Source organism: Athene noctua, chromosome 22, assembly GCF_965140245.1.
Source record: "Athene noctua chromosome 22, bAthNoc1.hap1.1, whole genome shotgun sequence".
Taxonomy (NCBI): Eukaryota; Metazoa; Chordata; class Aves; order Strigiformes; family Strigidae; genus Athene; species Athene noctua.
Window position 1 is genome coordinate 42331 of NC_134058.1, and position 18764 is coordinate 61094.

The 18764-nt window shown below is 46.8% G+C and overlaps 1 protein-coding gene across 7 annotated transcripts; it reads right to left on the minus strand.

The window, feature by feature from the left end:
• Nucleotides 1–35: 35 nt before the first annotated feature.
• On the minus strand, nt 36–16764 carry SLC45A1 (solute carrier family 45 member 1). 7 transcript variants are annotated; one of them, XM_074925109.1, is made up of 10 exons: nt 15449–16741; nt 13419–13831; nt 12337–12429; nt 11640–11864; nt 9843–10582; nt 8528–8681; nt 7262–7438; nt 6359–6564; nt 1779–1889; nt 36–1232 (listed from the first exon to the last, which is right to left on the minus strand). In XM_074925109.1, the coding sequence occupies exons 2-10, from the start codon at nt 13816–13818 to the stop codon at nt 1095–1097; spliced, it is 2244 nt and encodes a 747-aa protein (XP_074781210.1). In that variant the 5' UTR covers nt 13819–13831; nt 15449–16741; the 3' UTR covers nt 36–1094. The 7 variants fall into 7 exon arrangements, with proteins under 7 accessions (XP_074781210.1, XP_074781212.1, XP_074781211.1 ...); XM_074925111.1 differs by having other exon boundaries at nt 1096–1227; XM_074925106.1 differs by lacking the exon at nt 36–1232 and having other exon boundaries at nt 1780–6292; nt 15449–15614; nt 16723–16764.
• Between the last annotated feature and the right edge of the window lie 2000 nt (nt 16765–18764).

Consider the following 18764-nt stretch of genomic DNA (forward strand, 5'->3'; position numbering starts at 1 on the left):
GTTTTCTTACTATAATGTGGGTATGGAACTATTCTAGGAGGCACGTACAGCTTTTCCTAAAGGCATGTTATTAGCTCTAGCATTTCGCTTTCTGCGGCAATGGCCTGACTAGTGCCAGCTTCCATTTGCCTGCTGCACTCATCAAGTGTTTTGACTCCTGACTCTGATTTAATAGGACAGTCCAGTGGTCCAGGAGAGGCCTGGCACAGACAAATGAAAGTGGGATTGCAGCTGTGTTTGTTTAGTTTTTACAGATAGGTTCTGGGTCTATTTGTTCAATTTACGAGCAGAAGGGAAAGATTTCTGGAGTCTTGGGTAAAGAGGGAATGGAGTTTGCATGGAGTAAGATACGAGTTACTGCTTCATCACATAGCTGACCCTATCCCAAGAAACAAGAAACCCACTGAAGCCTCTCCTACCTTAGATACAGCTCTTGCTTTTTGGGGTTTCCTTTGGCACAACTCTTACACGAACAGAGGTTGGGCAAGGACAAGTTTTCAGTTTTGCATCCTCATAAGGCTTGTAGCATAACCACCCCGATAGAAGAACAGACAAAACACTCTTAAGAAGGGATCTTGCTTCCTTTTAACATCACAATACTGAAAATGGGTGGTTTTATTTCTGCTTACGGATGAAAGATTCAGTGATTAAAAAAATGCTGTTTGGAGTGGATGAGACTCTGAAAGGTGGTACTGCTTTTCTAATACCCTCCCCCTTCCATATATTTGATATGTGTGAGGTCATGTTTTCTCTAAAATGGTGACTGGTACACAGTTTCTAGGACCTTCCTCTCTAGCTTACTCTGTTTTCTTGCTTCAGAGGTAAAGGTTTGCATCTGCACTTGTTCTTCCTATTGTAGTCGAAAGATACCACACAGCTTTCCCTTTCTGGAGCTTTCTGCTTCAAAGACAAGAAGGGAGGTCTGTAATGGTTTTTTTGATAGTTTAGTGGAGGCCTGGCTTTTCTTACTATTAAGAAAAATACTTTGTTATTACATAAAGCATCTTACAATCATAAACAAGGCAGTAAAGCGGTTGCTTTCATGTCCTTTTGAATACTGAAGTGCCTCAGGAGCACTCTGTAATGCAGTAGGGTTAGTGGTGCAAGACAGTACTAACACCAGGTAAATGAAGGAAGCGTGAAGAGTCTGGCAGTGCTGAAGTCGAGCTTTCCACAGTGGCTCCTCTCGTCTTTTCTCTTGCCCTGCTTATTCTGCTAAGGCATCTGCTACACTGAGAAACAACGTGCAACCGATCAGAGGGGATTTACAGAAGAGTGGGTGTTTCTCCTCACCTATCTCTTTGTTGTCTGTGCAAGTGATAGGTCTCTTTTCATGGACCAAACAAATAACTTTCTTAGGCTCCTAAACTGTTGCACATGGATCACAAGAATAGTTTGTGCAACAATGCACAGCCTCTAGGCCACAGTAAACCCAATCCTGCCAGTGGACTGTTCTGCACAGATGCAGAGTACTGTGCAGCAGTACTGGACAGCCCAAGCTTTTTTTTTTTTTTAAAAAAAAAAAAAAAAAAAGGCTTACTGAGCTTTTAAAGCATAATTCTCAGATAGTTGCTGTAAAACCTGCATACAAGGAGTAAGCGTAAGCCAGAAGCAGAGTAGAGTATCATCAGGCTGCCGCACAGGAAAAGCTAGCACAGAAACATACAAATGAAGCTCAAATCTCTAACATAATAATTCTTCCTAGCATTTGATAGCAATACTGTTAAATGCCTTATTGTTTGAGTAGCTCTCATAAGCTTGGTTAGCGCTGTACTCACACAAACCAAAATCTTCATTTCTGCTCCGCTGTTTTGATTCCTCTGTTGGCTATTCCATTGGCTACTGCAACAAAATTTGTTATCCTTGTTCAAGAAAGCTATCACTGGATCCTAGAAAAAGCAAAAACAAAACAAAAAAGCTGACATACAGCTTATATACATGGTGAATACTGCATCATCCCCATTGCAGGCTGCTCCTCGGTCTGCAGACTCCTACTCTGTGCATACTTCACATCTGAATTCATCTGATTAACATTACTCGTTGCCTGCTTTCTTCCTGCTGCAGGAATACTTCTGTATTCTATACGCTGGGCAAGCTGATGAAGCAGTCTCCCCTTTGTTTACTGTTAACTATCAGTGCTACTTGGGTACTGGACTATGCTGTTGCCTTTCAGATCTAAAGTAAAACTCCTTGGATACCACTCGGTGGGGACATGAGGCATAAGCTGCATACACTAAAAATTTTCATTATTCCATGCACTTACCGTTTCCACACGGGATATGTGAGAGGGAGAGCACGTTGGCACAGCTTTTAACACAAAGAACTCGTACAGTGTAGAACGCTGCCTTCCCAGAACCTTCAGACCGTTAGGAGACAGCATGGACAGCGAAACCAACAAAAGGATTCTAGTAAAAGACCTCTAGTCTGTCCTGCTGATGCTGCCCTACAACTTTTGCTGTTGTCTTGGGTGTTGCAGCCTGAAATTTGCCACACTAAACGAAGGCACACTTTCACTAGCACCTTCCCTTCCACTGACCCTGCTACAGAAGCAGCAGCCTGGCCCAGAGGAACTGCAATGGAAAGTGGCTGCAGTCATTTCATTAGTGCACATCAACAAGAAACTTCCCAGCAGAAAAGCTAGGCTAAATGAATCATGACGTCTTAACGACCAGCAGTATGGAAAATGTCGATTTAGATAGATTAAACAGATGCTGGAGATGCCTTTGGCATTTCAGCTCCAGCAGTCATAGAATTCTCAAGATGTTTACTGTACTTAAAGCAATTCACTGAGTGTTATTATGGTAATGGCATCTAAAAATCTCTCCCTGTCTTGCAGTCTGGGGGAGGGAGAATATACATTAGGAAAGCCACCTTTTACCCAAAGACAAATTATTTTTTTAATAAAATAATCTATAGAGTACAAGATGACTAACAACTTGTTAGCAGGAAATAAATTGTCTAGACAACTCTTTCCAATTAATTCCCAATATCCTTTTTTTCTGTATATAGTCATGCAATTTTACTCGATTTGATTCTTGAAAAGACTTATTGTCTTCATTCAAAGATAGAGCAGAAGTTCCAAAATCGGTAAGGTGTCTTTTTTGAGAGACACAGCAGAGGTCAAGTGAACTGCAGACACACAGTGAAATGGTTACAGCTAGCTTAATTACAAACACAAGACAATTATTAGGTGCTTTCTCCATCCTTCTCCCCATTTTCCCTACTTCTGCGTTTGTGTTATAAATACATTTATGACCATCCACAAATAATTGCCATCAAGCAACTTTTAATGATACTTAATCAAAATTAGCCTTTAGGCACTGTTGAAGAGATTAAACTACAGCGCAGCATAAAATCACTTTACTGCCTAAACTCATGCATCTTACTTCTAAACAGCAGCTTGCAGATTTAGACAGAATATTTGAAGCGTTTGGATTCCAAAAGGTAAGCATCACTTTGCAGTTCACATTTCAACAGTGACCACATACAGTAATTTTTGTAAAACACAAGCTGTATGACAAAGGAAGAGAATAAGCAAGTAAGCAGTGCCTCTTTTTTAAGTTATTTCTACGGATTTGGTGTAACTCTGCATGATGGTGGCATGCTCTGGGCTTTTTCCAGACACCACCGGTATTGCCCAGAGCCCCAAAATGACATACATTGATGCTGACTTAAAAGTACTATGTATGTAAACACTACATAAGTACATATGCAAAATAAAGTCCACATCCCATAAAATAGAAAATGTAATATATATTCTATTGGACAATGCATATGGGCATAGCAATAGTTTTGTAACTACATAAACGTATTTCATAATATTATTTACAGATGGAAGCAGAGACAAACATTACCAAACACATTGATTTCATCTATTTTGTGAATCTTTTGAAGATTCTTGCTTGCAACAAAATGATCTGGAACTCCAGCTACCTAGAAAAAGAAAGTGCTCAAGATCCATTTAGTGCAGTAATGCTGGCTACAAAGAGGAGAAAACATTTTAAGAACTAGTACTGCATTAGATAGTGGGACCAAAAAAAAATCTTTGAGTTTAAAAGTTCAATAAGGAAGGTAAATTAAGGTTACACAGCAGACCAACAAGAAAAGAAAAATTCTCCAAAGTCAAGTCTTTAGATTGTCGGAAATAGGAAGCGCCAAATGTACGGTATCTCACGCTATTTTGTTTCAGTTTAATCCTGAACATTCTTGGAGACAGCTGTTCTATAATTAAGGAAACGGCACATCACAGATACTCCTGCAGATATGACACTACGTAAGCCCCAAGGAAAAAAAGAAAGATGAATAGGCTCATCAGTGTGACGGTCCTTTACCTCTGAGGGCTTGACTTTGTCACTTCAGTAGCGTTCCTCCATTTAAGTAAATACTGAATCTCATGAAACTTGCTTCTCAAATAATAATAAAAAAAAGTAATACTCAGGGACAGAGGATAAAAGCAAGAGGCTCTTACAAGTTGTGCATTATGCCTGCAGCACTGGAGTACAGTAAGCCACAACGGCTAAAGATTACACAAGTTATTTCATCTGGCATCATAGATCAAGCATCAGAATAAACTTAGGTGAACAGTCAAGTACAACTCATTTAAAAGGAGTGATGCTCCAGAGAAAACCCTTCTTCTGGACCTAAAGATCAGGTGAGCAAAAAGAACCTCTACAAGGATGCCATGCACAGCACGCGTAAACACCAAAATGCCCATCAGGCTCAGTAAACCTTGGCTGCCTACCCAAACACAGATGCAGGCTGACAGGGATCACAGAAATAATTTTAACTGGATTTCAGTTGTCATCTTGGCTCTCAAAAGACTCCTGGGCTTAACTGGAATTTCTATGAGATCTCACACAGTTATGACCTTCCAAAATCAAAATAATTAATTCTCTCAGATAATGAAACCCAAAGCCCTTTTACTAGTTTCAGTGAGACCCAGAAGATGCAGCTCTAGCTGAAAAGTACTTAATCACCAATCGCCATGCAGATTTTAAAATATCAGAAGGTACAACTTTATGAAAAGCAAGGATGATGCGCTGCAGGCTTTCACACAAATTATTTTTCTTAAATTCTCAACCTAACTTTGAGAGTAAGCTTCTGCCCAAGGGCAATTCATGCAAAAAGACCCTTCTCCCCAAAGCTGGGTTACGAACAACTACCCATCCTCCTGCTAAATCATCACAAGCCCTTGTAGTCTTAGTGAAGTCTAATGTGGAAGGAAATACATACGTACTGGCAACCATCACTGTAGGCCACAGCCAGAACCTACAGAGTGAGGTCTGGGAGCCAGGCCGCTGTGGTTTCACCCCACAGTGTCTCTGTGGAGCAATTCTGCCGGTGGGAGCTCTGCACACCCAGGAGCCCAGCCGTAGCACTTTACACCACCTGAGCAAGATCAGTCACTCTCAGCCTTTCCAAAGTTGTGAAAAGCACTCTCCAGAGCCGGGTCTACCAGGGGCAGAGGCTGGGACCTGCAGGTTGGCCCTGCTGCTCCCTGAGACCTCACAAGAGTCACCGCTAACCTCGATGACTGAGGACCAGGGCTTTCTCCCTGGCCATGAGATGGCACCTTCTGCCCACGCAGCTGGCAGAGCGCCGCAGCCCCAGTGCTCCCACAGTAGCGGTGACCGCAGCTCACTGCCGCCCTGCCCAGGCACCGGACTTTCAGGTCCCCTGCCTCAGGCCAGACAATGCCACTCGTTCCCCAAGGAACGACGGGGCAGCTGGAGAGAACGGCCCCACGCTGACACCGCTGCTTCCTGTTGCTGCAGCCCCAGAGTCACAGATGGGCCCTTGACACCTCAGGAGATTGATGAGCGGTGCCAGGCGCCACCGACTCACCCCTTGCCCTCCCATGGGCAGAGGAAAGCTTGGTGAAGCCAGCACAGACTTTCTTGCCATTTGCCATGCCCACTGCTGCCATCCCGGGGGCGTGTGAGCCCATCGCACCACGATGGGGAGACCAAGGGCGACGCAGTGAGGCAGCAGAGGCTGTGGCGGCTTCTGTTTATTCATTCCGCGTGTGGGGCAAGAGCGGACGCTGCTCCTCGGCGGGTGGCAGCTCCTCAGTGGGTGGTGACTCGTAGGTGACGCAGAGGGATGAGAAGAGACAGCCCAGGAAGGACACCAGGCTGGCGAAGTACATGGCGCCGCTGGCGCTGCCCACAGCTGCCGTCAGCGGTCCCATGGCCAGGGCCACGAGAATCTGTGCCAGGAAGTACTGGCAGCTCAGCAGGGAGATGTCAACGCCCATCCCGCGCCGCGTGCCCTCCGCCTGTGAGCCTATGAACTGTGGGGGACACAGCGTAAGGGCGTGCCGCGGGACTCCCTCTCCCCTCCCCAGCCCGGGGCTCACCTCATGGCTCTGGTAGTAGTCGCAGAGCAGGGAGTAGGGCAGAGTGCAGAGCGTGGCGAAGAGGATGCCATAGGTAGCGCACAGTGACAGCACCACATAGACATTTCTGGAGAGCGTGGCCAGCCCCGTGCCCAGCCCAAAGGCCAAATATGCCACAAAGTACAGCGTCCGTGTGCTGAACCGCTCCTCCAGCTTCTCCAGCGCGGCTGCAAGACAACGGCACAGCACTCGGGGTGAACTGTAGCCCTCCCTGCTGCTCGCTGGTTAGTGGAGCCAAGGGGTGCACCTTCAGGCCCCGCAGCCCAGCCATTAGGCAGCCGCATCTCAGCGGCAACCGTTAAGCCTTCGAGTAACTGGTGGCTCACGCGTGAGCACCAAGGACCCCTTCCGAATCCTGCTGCCACAACGCAGCCTTGCTGCCCTACCTGTGCGAAGGGCACGGCAGAGCTGAAGCCTGGCAGCGCCCCTGTCCCAAAGGGGGAAATGGGAACGTGGCAGGGGGCAGGGCAGACGCACGACACATACGACGAGGTGCTGGGGTCGTGCATGCTGCCGGGGCGCTCTGCCAGGGGCACAAGGGCACCGAGTTATGCAGCACCAGAACTGTGCCTGTGGTGGCTGTGTGTATTTCTGGATTCAACGTACATTGAAAATGCCACTTTGTAAAAGGAACTACATACTAACAGAGATCTATTTTCACTGGACTGCTAATCTCGTCTGCTGTCTGTGCAGGCCAAGCTAGCTAGCAGAGACAACACAGTGAAAAAGAATGCTCTGCTTCAGTAGTCATGCTGCGTGGCAGGCTATGCGCAACGTAAATGTCAGACTACTTCTTGCAGAAAGCCACTTAAGGAGCGGGTGCATCTTTCTCACAGCAGCAGCTAAGATGGCTGTACGAAGTACCTGAATAGAAAGCAGCACTGAATGCATAGATGCACATTCCCCAGCAGCCCATGGTGACCCCAGCGTTGTACTTCTGATACTCATCTGAGTTGTGAGGCGCTTTTGGATTCCCTTGAAACACTACTTCTCCCATGAAGTCAGTGTAGAAGAGTAACATCCCCTCAAACGACAGCCATCCTGAAAGAAGCCAGAAGTAACCTATTAGGATTGCAGAGTATCTGTTTCTCCTTGTAAGCTTACATGGATGCTATTAGCTATATTAAAAATCACAACTTAAGACAGGTGCAACATGGGTATTATGTAACATTCAGCCACATTTATCCGAGGCTGCTGTTCTCTGTGCATTATGCTACAATATTTGTCAAAGACATTTGGGATTCTAAAGACTAGAGGCTGACTGCGGGCCACAGAATACTGGTTTAGCAAGACAGACAAACAAGATTACAGCAGTCTGAGCTGCCTTCAGCTTTTGACAGGACAAAACGCTCAGTTTCAGTGTGGTTCATCACACAGTCATTTCAGATTGCTGTTGTCCTCCCACACATAACTAGAAGGTATGCTGCTTATGTCACAGTTGCAGCCTCTAGAGCACCTCCGATAGTTAAGAACTACTCAAAAACCATCATCAGGGTCACTGATGCAGGCAGTCTCTTAATTCCTTTCACAGCCAGTGAGTTTTAACTACCTGTTACCTTCTGTCCAATTTTGTGTAAACTGGATTGCTTGCAAGCCCTTCCTAAGAATCAGTCACGCCCTGGTAAGACTACAGGTAACAGTGCACTGGTTACAGGCGCTCCTGCGGTGTGGTGTTCCGCACCTCCTCACAGCCTGTTCTGGGACCCCTTACACACATGCCATCAAGGGGAGGAAAGTGAATGCCAGTCTCGGGTGTAAGCAGGGAAATACAACTAATCTTGTCTCTCTGCTCAGAAATGCCAGTTTCAGAGTGTTTTAAAAAAAAAAAAAAAAAAGTCCATAAGTTTCAAGTTCAGTGTCATTTCTCATACCGGTGTGAACATTCCATTTAACAGTTGCACTGATTTAGGCTGTTGTTATACCCCTTCTAGGAATGTAGGCTTTACTGTTGTGGGTTTTTTGTTTTTTCCTTTCTCATAATACCAGAAAAGTACCTTATTGATGAGTGTATATGAAACAAATCATGTCCTCTCTAGTTAGCAGCCACTGCAGCAATAGATAAAATCTTTTAAAACATTCACCTGAGGTAGACTACTTCGCGGTGAAAGCAAGACAGCACTTTTTGAATACCTAGGAAGTGGTTGATGCAGAGGTTACGAAGAGCCTTGGGCATCTGGCAGATGGTCGAACAAAGAAGTTTCATGGAGAGTGGTTGCTCAGAGGACTCGCCTGATCCATTCAGCTCGCTCTCATACTTAACACCATTCAGCAAGATATTAGCAACCTGTACCATAAGAACTCCCAGGTCAACAAACACAGTCAGAAAAACCTCAAACATCCTTTGAGCAAACCTATGCAATATTACACAACTATCTGTTCATCTAAAAGTTAAACTCTGCTGCTGCAGTATGTTGACCTGGACATTAAGAACAGTGTATTCAGCTAAGCTGTAAGTTCAGCCTTGGAACAAGTGTTAAACGGCAGCACCACGCTGTAGCTTTCAGTATACTTGAAACAGTATTCTTCACTTCTCATTTGGCAACCACATCCAGATGCTGGCGTAGGGAAGGCATAAACCCCACTGCATTTAATAGGAGCTGTACCCACATGTTCAGGTGAATTTGGTTCCTGAAGTTTTAGAAACAACAGTAAAGAAGAGGCTGGTTTTAACTGAAATACATTCTCATTGCTTGCTAACCTTGATGCTTGATCTCTACGTGCACAGTATGTAAAATCCTGGCCCTAATGAAGTTTGCTCTCACAAACTGGGTCAAAGTAGAGCAACAGCAACAAACAAAGAAAACAAAACAAACAGAAAACCCACCCAACCACCCCCCCAAAAAATGCAAACCAAAAAACAACAGAGGACAGTTTACCTCATCCTGGATCATAAAAAAATGGGCCAGCATACAGAGGTCTCAGACATTCCAAGTTATCACCAACAGTGGGAGGTGAGGTCAGAGTCTTATCCCTGGGTAAGGGAAACCTCACCTCCCTGATGGAACCAGATATAATGACTGCCATAAGGAGAAGCTCATGGGAGAATCCTATCCCTGGCCCTGTCTTGCAGGTATTTCTGTGGAAAGGGAATATACAGTCTCAATAGAAACGTGTCTTTTTCTGCTCTCATGTGGTAGCTCCCTGGATGGTGAAGCAGAGCTAAAAATACCAACCTCACTTTCACGTGTGGCCTGGTGATAGTGGAACGCTCCCACCTCTGGCATCTTAACAAAGGCGGTTGACAGACTGCCAGTCATAATTCACATCCTACCCGCTACTTTACTGATCAAGTCATACCTACTATGTTCCCACAATGACTTTCACGAGCAAACTATCACGAGCGTTCTTTAAGGACGGATTTGTGCACTGCACATTTAAAACTATATGAAGAGATTAAATGAATGCTCAGGTTTACACGGTCATATCATTGATGTTCCACCCTTACCTGTTGGCTGAAGGTTACATTTCTTCGTCTGCTATTTTCTGGACAGTGTCCCGTTACGATATCTGGAATGGCCAAGGTCTGAGGTCTTTTCAGGATCCCTGGCGACCGTGGCTTTATCGCATCCAGTGAGCCCACCCTTAGGGCCTCGCCGTCAGGCCCCGGCATTATGTTGCTCTCCCCTTGCTCCAGAACTCCGTTTTCTCCTTGGTAGCAGCCATCAGGCCCATGAGGAAAGCTGACACTGATAGGCTGCCTGGGCAAGCTAGCTGGAAGTGCTAAGTAACTACTGTGCCCGCTTGTAAAACAGTCTATAAGCACACTGTCAATATTTGAAGTCCCAAACGATGACGCAAACTCATTAATTCCTGTCAAGGAATTGTCTCTGCTGACAAAACTGCCGTATTTGGGCGTGAGTGGGCTGAGGGGGGAAACGGGACTCGTAAAACTTGAATATAAATGAGCTGAGTTATGAGAAGCAATGCTTTCATTTACACCCTCCTCAAAGAAGAAAGGTGGAGAAGGAGGGAGGGGAAGACTTGGACTCTTCATCACCTTTTTCTTCCTGCTAAAGGACCTTAAGGGTCTTTCTGGAATGCTAATTAGAGTCAGCACAGTAGTGATAGTCAGTATAACTGAGGTGAAGATATAGATGACGCGAAGTTGCCCTCCCACAGCTTTTCCAAAACTCGTTTTATCCCAGTGTATTCCTCCAACAACATAACCAAAGCCACCTCCAAGACCTGGTGGAAAAACAAAGCTGAGATTATCTTCCCTAGCCAATGCTGGAAGTCCGTAACAGCACAGCATCATTTGTCTAATGATTTGTGAATAGAATACAATGTGTCACCTCTGTTGTACTCATCAACCCCTTTTCAATTTAAATTAAGTAATAAACACAGTTATCTGTGCCACAAGGACAGTCTGGATGTACAAACACAGTACAGAAAGAGGGAGAAGGTCAGTGCTGTAGAAGTGATGATACAAATAATCAAAAATGGTAGTTCTTTCTTTGTCAAGAACAAACCACTTTACCTTCAGCTATTTCAGTCCGTAAAACGGAAGTGTCCACCAGCCTCGTGGCAAGGCTCTGCAATCAGTCAGCTAAGACTGTTTTCCTGAAAGTAAGTGAAAATCCATTTTCCTCACTCAGTTAGAGGAACGCAGATCTAACTGCGTCCAAGACAGACTGAATCACTTCAGAAGCATAGCAAGCTCATTACTCAGCTACATGCCGACAGCGTACAAAACTGCCACTGCACTACTACTGATGAACATGGAAGTTCTGAGGGCACCAGATACCTCTCTCACTCCATTCACGTGCCGAAAGCCTTACAATGCTATCCTTTCTTCCTTGCGAACATATTCAAGAGCATGAAACAGTCTCCTGACAGAGAGGAAACCTAGACTAGGGCAGTACAGCAATTGAAGATGACGGCAATGAGGGATCACAGCACCCAGTATGCGCTTTCCCCTCCAACAGAGCAACTAAAAAAGGCTTTTTCCACAGCTGCAGGAAGCCAAACTTCCTCTCTTGAGGGATAATTTTGTTTCCACGGGTGCAACAAATGATGTGCAGGACCTTCAGATGAACAGCCCAGGACTGTGTTTTGTTTGGTAGTTACAAAAGCCTTTTGCAGTAAGCAGAAATTTGTTTTCAAAGTTAATTAGTGCTACCTCTCCAGATATTTGGTTATTATGCTTATACAGGAAAAGGCCAGTGATCTACACTCTGCTTTCTCACAGGAGGGCTTGTTTACTTAGCGTTGACATCACCCGGGAAGCACCAAGAAAGCATACCTGCTAACAAAGCGTGGATGTTGAGGCCCCTGTCTTGATCCACTGGGCTGCACACATCCATCATGTAGGCATGACTGGGATTGTCTGCTGAATCTGCGCTGAAGTCCATGAGGACAACACCACAGACCGTAAGAATGATCCCCCATTTGTGGTTATTTGCAGTGTCAGACAAGGCACTCCCTATATCTTTGCCGTTCAACATAAGCGAGAGCCCAAGCAATGCTCCTGGGAATAAAACCAAATCACATTCAATTAATTGACAGCTTGTAAGCAAAAAAACCCTCCATTGCTCCATCACACTCTAAAAGCATTATACTACCTGTACAGCCTTGCAGTGAGCACTACTGGTCTTGTTCAGATCACCCCAGTCTGGGGAATGAGCGTGACCTATAGGATATATGTAATCCTTTTCCACTGTTCAAGTTTACAAGTGTCTGGAGTTGTTTTGGGCCAAAAACACACATTCTTGACCCTCAAAATATCATCTCTTCAGACTCTGACAAGAGAAGCTTTTACATACAGATCTCCAGCTGCCAAAGCATCGCCTCAGTGCCACTCACCGCCTTCTTCAGACCCCCAATACCCAACGCTTCAGAGACATTTTGTTCAGCCTAGTACCCCAGGGAACATCACAGGAGACAGATGTGCTGTGTTTCTACTTTACATGCATTACACCCATTGTTTCTAAAAGACGTACCTACTGCTAACACCAGAATGAAGGGTCTTCTCCTCCCAAATCTTGATGTGCATCTGTCACTCCAGGCCCCCAGCAAAGGCTGTAGCAAGAATCCTAGGAAAAAGGAATCACCAATAAGTAGCATTTTGCTACAAGCCTGTTTCACAGGGAAGTTAAAATAGGTACCTTAAAAGGCAGTTGAAGGCAGGACACCATGGCACAGTGATATCCCCAGTGGGTACCAGTCACCCAGGTGTGCATGCAGTGTACTGCCTTGGCTTTTCTCGGGTCAGGGACTGAATAATGCAATGTGCCGCTGCTCAGGTGGCATCATTAACACGGCAGAATTTGACCTCAGGTGAAGAGTAAGAGTACGACAGTTAAACGTTCTAAAGCGCCCTTTTCCTTACAAGCTATTTCATTTACCCCGTCTTAAATGGGATGTCCCCTGCAGAGTTAGCTTGGAAGATAGCAAGAAGCAAACATGCGAGTTGGAAAGATGCTTGTATTACTCTGGGCCAGCCTCCGAGCAGAGGGCTATCCACTCTCTTCTTCTGAAGTACATCCCACGAGTACAAAAACAGGCAGAACAAAGTTTCCAATAGCCCATCCTATGGTTCTTCCCATAGTAATGGATATGCTCCCAGCCCCTCCTCCGCACTAATGCGAGTAATCCAATAACCATAACAGTAGCGGTCAGTGTTCTTTCATCATTGGAACACTTCATTTGTTTCAGAAAGTTAAACAGGAGAAGGCAATCCCACTCTGCTTTTTTCACATGCCCGTGGGAACTGCCTCTGTATGCTTTTTTTCACAGGGACATAAATGGATACCCTGATCCTCTTTTGCTAGTTTTTACACATAGGAACAGAGTAACCAAAGCTTGCCCTCACACAATATGTAAGAGGCTGAGAAGCCATGAAAAGAACAAACCTTTTGATCACACCAGGCCCATTTCAGGCAAGACACAGCAAGAATATTTAATCATTCCATTGTCTAAAATTCTGGCTAGTGATCCTTAACCTCAAGAGCACACAGAATAATCTTGGAAACAGTTGAGGTGGAAAAAACAAGAGGGAAGAAATAACACAATGAAAAGCTACCTAATATAGGGCTGATGAACCACACCATTCCATACAGTTGGTCTGGAAGCCCCATCTGAAGCAGCACAGGAGTAACATAGGCTGTTTCCATGGCATAGCTGAACTCGAGCCCAAAGAGAATGCACCCATTAAAGAGGAGTTCTAGGAAAGACCTCTGAGGCTGGAGATCCCCAAAGTCAATCAAATCAATAGGACACGGAGTATTTGGCGGTGGTGGTGGCGAAGGGCGAATGCGCTTTCTCCTTTTCGGATGTCTCTTGAAGTTGTTGGCCCGATGACTTATGTGCCGTGTGACCAATCCAGAATAGCCTGGAACTTGTGACCTCCAGATTTCCTGAGAAGCCACACTTGGCAAGAGCGCAGCATCGCTGACAGGGGTTGTTGCAGATGGCGGAATCATCACGAGTAGGCGTCTGGAAGAAAAATAGCTCAGAATAAAATGGCTGAGTAAGAAAACTTTGCTTAATTTCATTTACTGAAGTTCAAGCAATTTCTCAACATTCCTCATACCGAGCGAGACCTTCATATTAGCTACAACCTTTTCTCTCCATCTCTTGACATGAGGCGTGTACATTTTATAGGCACATCTCCTCCCTCTTTCACAAATGAGATGTCAAGAGATTCTATCCCGGTTACCTAGGCACTGACTACCATCATCTGGGATTAAGACTGAAATATTTAAAACGATTAGCAGCCAGACATGTCACAGCTCTCAGGAGTTCCCATAACAGCAATGGCTTTACATTTATCTGCAAATTCACTTGATCTAAATTCAAGATGAATCACGACCTCAGTTTAAGTTTACAATAACGCAAAGCTGTGGCTTGGCTGCAGATCCAGAACCCTGCTGCAATGTAAAATCACCTTTCAGTACAGATCCTACCATTCCTGCAGCCTGTGCTGAGGCCAAGGCTTAATGAAAAATTGTTTTCACGGTGACTGAGTTTGGTTTCCTTCCTATTTACATTCCTGAATTCAGTAGGGACTTGCTGTTCCAAGGACAGGGTCTGAGCATCTGCTTCTCGATGGTTCTATTTGCATAAGACTTTACTGGAGCACCCTAAGAATGTGTTTTGAAGCTCAGACTACACAAGTGGAATGCCTGGATGAGGTCAGCTGGCAACAAATATGCTTGGAACCAGAAGCTGGTATCATTTTTCAGTACAGAAACTGAAGTTTCAAACTAATTCCTGAGAAGATGACACATACCCCACAAGCCACCCTCAGCACTGCTACTCCTCTCTCAGAGATTAACAGCATTCAAGTACCAAGCAGCCTCCTTGGGTCTCATCAGAATCACTTCTGAAACCAAAGTGCGCATACTGTGGTGGGTACAACAGCCAAATGGGTTCCAAAATACCATCTTGGGATAGATGCCAACAGATCTGCTGAATTAACGAACCACATGTGACTTCTTGCCTCTTGTTGCCAGAAATGGAAACAGCTTGCGAGGTCTGACCTTTTCTTTAGGCTTTCTTGCCCACAGACCAAAGGTGGCTGCTGCACAAGGATGGCTCCACATCACCCCACACCTCTTCAGGAAAACCCTCACAGCTGCACAGCGGTAAAAAAAAAAAACAAACCTCTTATTTTTTTGCTTACAGTTTCCCTGGGGAAAAGACTCCCAGCTGTTCTGCTGCTTTGGCTGTACAGAACTCCCACAAACTCTCATTTTCTGCTACTTCCTCCAGTGCATTTCGTGCACCAGTTTTTCTTCCTGTAGCCTTTAGTCTACGCAACACCATTCTTTGCTGCATACCCCCGCTTATTATCAAAAGCAGAATTCCATAAGCCCGTGTTCACTGTCATGCTGACACACAAGATTGTTAAGCATGGTGGTATGACACCCTACACAGAATGATCTCGGTTTCACACAAGCGTCGAAAGAGAGACACTGCACGATGCAAAAATGAATGCCAAGCACCTCACAGAAGACTGCAGCTGGGGTAACTTGACTGTATTTGTGGCTTGAGGGGGAGAAGGAAGGTTGGGAGACAGAAGACATCTACTGAAGCATTGCTAGCACTTACCATAGGTTTCCTTGAGACTGCTCCTCTTCAGGCCAAGATACATACCACGTGAGAGAGAACAACAAGCAATTCATAACTGTAGCTGCATGCCTTGACAACCCCCATCTCACGAGGCACCAACAGCAAGCTGTGTTTTGTTAGGAAACCTCATCAGACACAAAGTCCCCTAGACAGGTTGACAGACGGAGAAGCATATGGAGACTTCGTGAAGATGCCCACACCAGTGCTCCCCTTGACAACGTTTTCGCAAATTACTGAAAACTTTTTATGATCTATGTCTTTCATAAGCAGAGTACTTACTTTGCAGGAGTACCTCGCTCAGCCCCCAGGTCAAAGTAAGTCCCTCACAATGAGAACTTGTTAAAAATTAGGAGAGAGATACCAGAAAAAAGACAGAACGAGAACCCAGTCAGACTCAAGAGGGATGCTCTAACGACCCTTTCACAGAGACACAATGCAGCTGTGCTAGCACTACTCCCTTTCACCGCTGATACACCTTGCCCTTTGCACCCAGTGTTGGTTTCCCTATATTCACCTCTAAGTTTTATTTCATACTACATCCTCTTTCATCTGCCTGTCTGTACTGCAGAGATTGTATCATGAGTTTTAAGTGGCAACATTTTAGTGACAGAAGAACCCCGCCGCATGGCTCAAAAATACACAAGGTGCTCTGTAATTACTTAAAACAAAAGGCTATTACTGACAGAGTATCACCAGTCCAGCAGAAAGTCAGCGTAATTGATCACTCGTCATCAGTGAGCCGAGCCTATACTCCTCATTGCCCCTTTTCCTCAAGTTACGAACCCTTCACCAAAGGACACCTCCAAGGGACTTCAGCCCGTCCTCAGGTGACCATACCCGCTGGTCACAGCAGCTCCAAAGCAGGAAACCTCTCACGCAGGGTGGAAAACCATTACACGGCTGCTAGCTTTCACCGTCAACACTTATGTGCGAATTCTGGCACCGCGTCTGTTCCCCGCACCGGCTCACCCCGGCCTCAGGGCCCCGCCGGGCCGGCTCTGCCGCCTGCACCGCCACGGCGCGCGGCCGGCCAGCCCCGTTCCTCCCAGGCGCCCTGCACCGAAAAGGTGTTTCTCCTTCTTCGGCAGAATCCGGTCCCGATTTTTCCGCGGTGTTTGCCGAGGGCACCGGCGCTGCGCGGGCCGCCCCAACGCGGCTGCCAGCCGAGAACGCGCCCCCGCCGCCCCCGGGCGCCGTTCGCCCCGAGCGGGAGGCGCCCCCGGAGCCGCTAGCGCGCCCCGGCCCGGCCTCACCTCCCGCGGCGCCCGGCCCGAGCCCGCACTGCGCTGCCGCCGGCCCCGCCGCCGTGACGTCGCGGCCTCTCCCCCGCGATTCGCCGGCGGAAGCGGCCGCCCCTGGGGCGGTCGCGGCCGGCGCCGCCGCTGCGCCGGACCCCGGCGCCCCTTCCCCTGCAGAGCTCCGCCCGCGCCAGGCCCGAGCGCGCCCCGCTCCCGCCGCCCCCCAACCCCGGCCGGCCCTGCACCCCCGGGCCCGCGGCGGGCGGGGGGAGGCCACTCGCCCGCCTCCGGCCATCTCCCGCAGCGGCCGGCGGCAGCTGCCGTGCCCTCATTTCCACAGGCTTCTCCCCGCTCGGTACCGGCCTGGCAGCGGGTCGCGACAGTCGGGTGGCTAGCTGGGGCGGAGGCCGCTCGGTAGGCCCGTGGAGCCGGAGCCGGAGATGGTGCTGCGCCCTTTCCCTTCTCTGGCTCCCCCTCCGCGGGCGGGTACGACGGCCTGGGGTTTGGTTCTGTAGTGCCGTGTTTTGTGCTCACGGTCCGAATTTCCCCCCCGTTATGTAGGGCGGTCTGCTCCATGTACTTCTAAAAAACTTTAATCCCGGGGCATCAAGGATACTTAATTTTATCTCCAGAAGTTACCATAACACTGCATGAATCCTTATTATGTACTACCGGTTTAGATCTTGTAGAATATTGTTGCAGAAAAGTGGCTTCCCTGCACCTAAATCACTAGTCACAGTAGGAATAATAGGTGTTGTGTCTTTCTCTGTAGGAAACTAGCTCTCGTTTATGTGGTAAGTGGTGCAACCACAACATCTGAAAAAGATGCCAGAGAGCACTGTTGGAGGCAGGTGAGGTGTTCAGCTAGTGCTCACGTTCTAATAAAGCCCGACAAGAAATGGTGAGAAATTTGGGTAATCTTGCAGTGTGCAAGAGACCGCTGAACATTCTTAGCACCACAGATTCCATCACCTGACCTGTGGTGTTCAGTCTTTAATGTCAGTTTAGCCATTATATTGGTCAAGTATCATTGTCAGCGTTTATGTAATCCAACAGCAGCGTAAAGGACCTGTTTGCAACACTAAGGGTTATTCACTCACATGACAATGACATTTTATGGGGCAGAAGGGGGTCTGTACTGATCCCACTGAAAAGCGGGACTGGGCTCCTCACCTATTCTCACAAACGTTCTTCCTCAAAACCGCATCACAACCAGCACATCAACAGGAACAGAAAAACTTTTACTGCTTTCTAAGACAGGGCCCTGTGCCCCATTCCCCGCACGTTGTTCCCACGCTGACCCTAAGATACATTCTTAATTCTGCCAGACTAGGTAAAAGTGAGCAAGAAACCTGTCAAGCACCGGCACTGTTGCTCTCAGCTGTTTGATCCAGTTCACCTTTTCACCTCCTTCTTTGCCCATGCCAAAATGCTCATGCAGATACACTAAACATAGATGGGAGAGTCAGTCTGATGTCCTAGATATCTCTGAGTAATGGAAGCATGCCAAAATAGACCTATTTGCCCCAAACAACACATGTTCTTCTGCTGCCCTGCCAGACGCTGTCTCAGGCTTCTATCAAAGATGCTGCAGGTTCCTCATTTAACATACATTCTATCTCCAGTCCTGGCAGATTTGAGGCAATTTTGGTACTAAGATGTCGCTCACTTGTACGTGCTGTGCTTTTCCTTTCAGGTTCCCAGATACGGGACTCCTGGAGCCTGCATCAATCCAGCCTTGCTGCACGCCACTTTCTCAGTGCCAAAGCCAGATGGCTGCCGCCACAGCGGAATGCTGTGTCTCCTCCTGCCAGAGGGTCTCATCTGCAATACAGCAGCCACTGCTCCATTTGTTGCCTGTTGAGAGAACAAACTGATTTTAGAAGCCACATTCTCAATGAGTCGATTAAAACCATTGCTGTGGCTCTGGAACAAAACAATCACCTTCTCATTCAAAACCATGGGCTGATGGCATCCCTTTTATTTACATGCCTCCGGTACCACAGCAATTGGAAAAATTCTTCACACTTCTGAGCAGCAAAGATTTGCAACCCTAA

Bases quoted from the DNA above. Each gene is read 5' to 3' on its own strand.
- SLC45A1 (XM_074925106.1), bottom strand. From the start codon at position 13,818: ATGATTCCGCCATCTGCAACAACCCCTGTCAGCGATGCTGCGCTCTTG. The intron at 12,430-13,418 runs GTAGCTTTTCAT...CCTTTTTCCTAG, and splicing joins GTTCATCAGCCCTATATTAG to GATTCTTGCTACAGCCTTTG. The intron at 7,439-8,527 runs GTATTCAAAAAG...GGCTTCTTTCAG, and splicing joins CTGCATCAACCACTTCCTAG to GATGGCTGTCGTTTGAGGGG.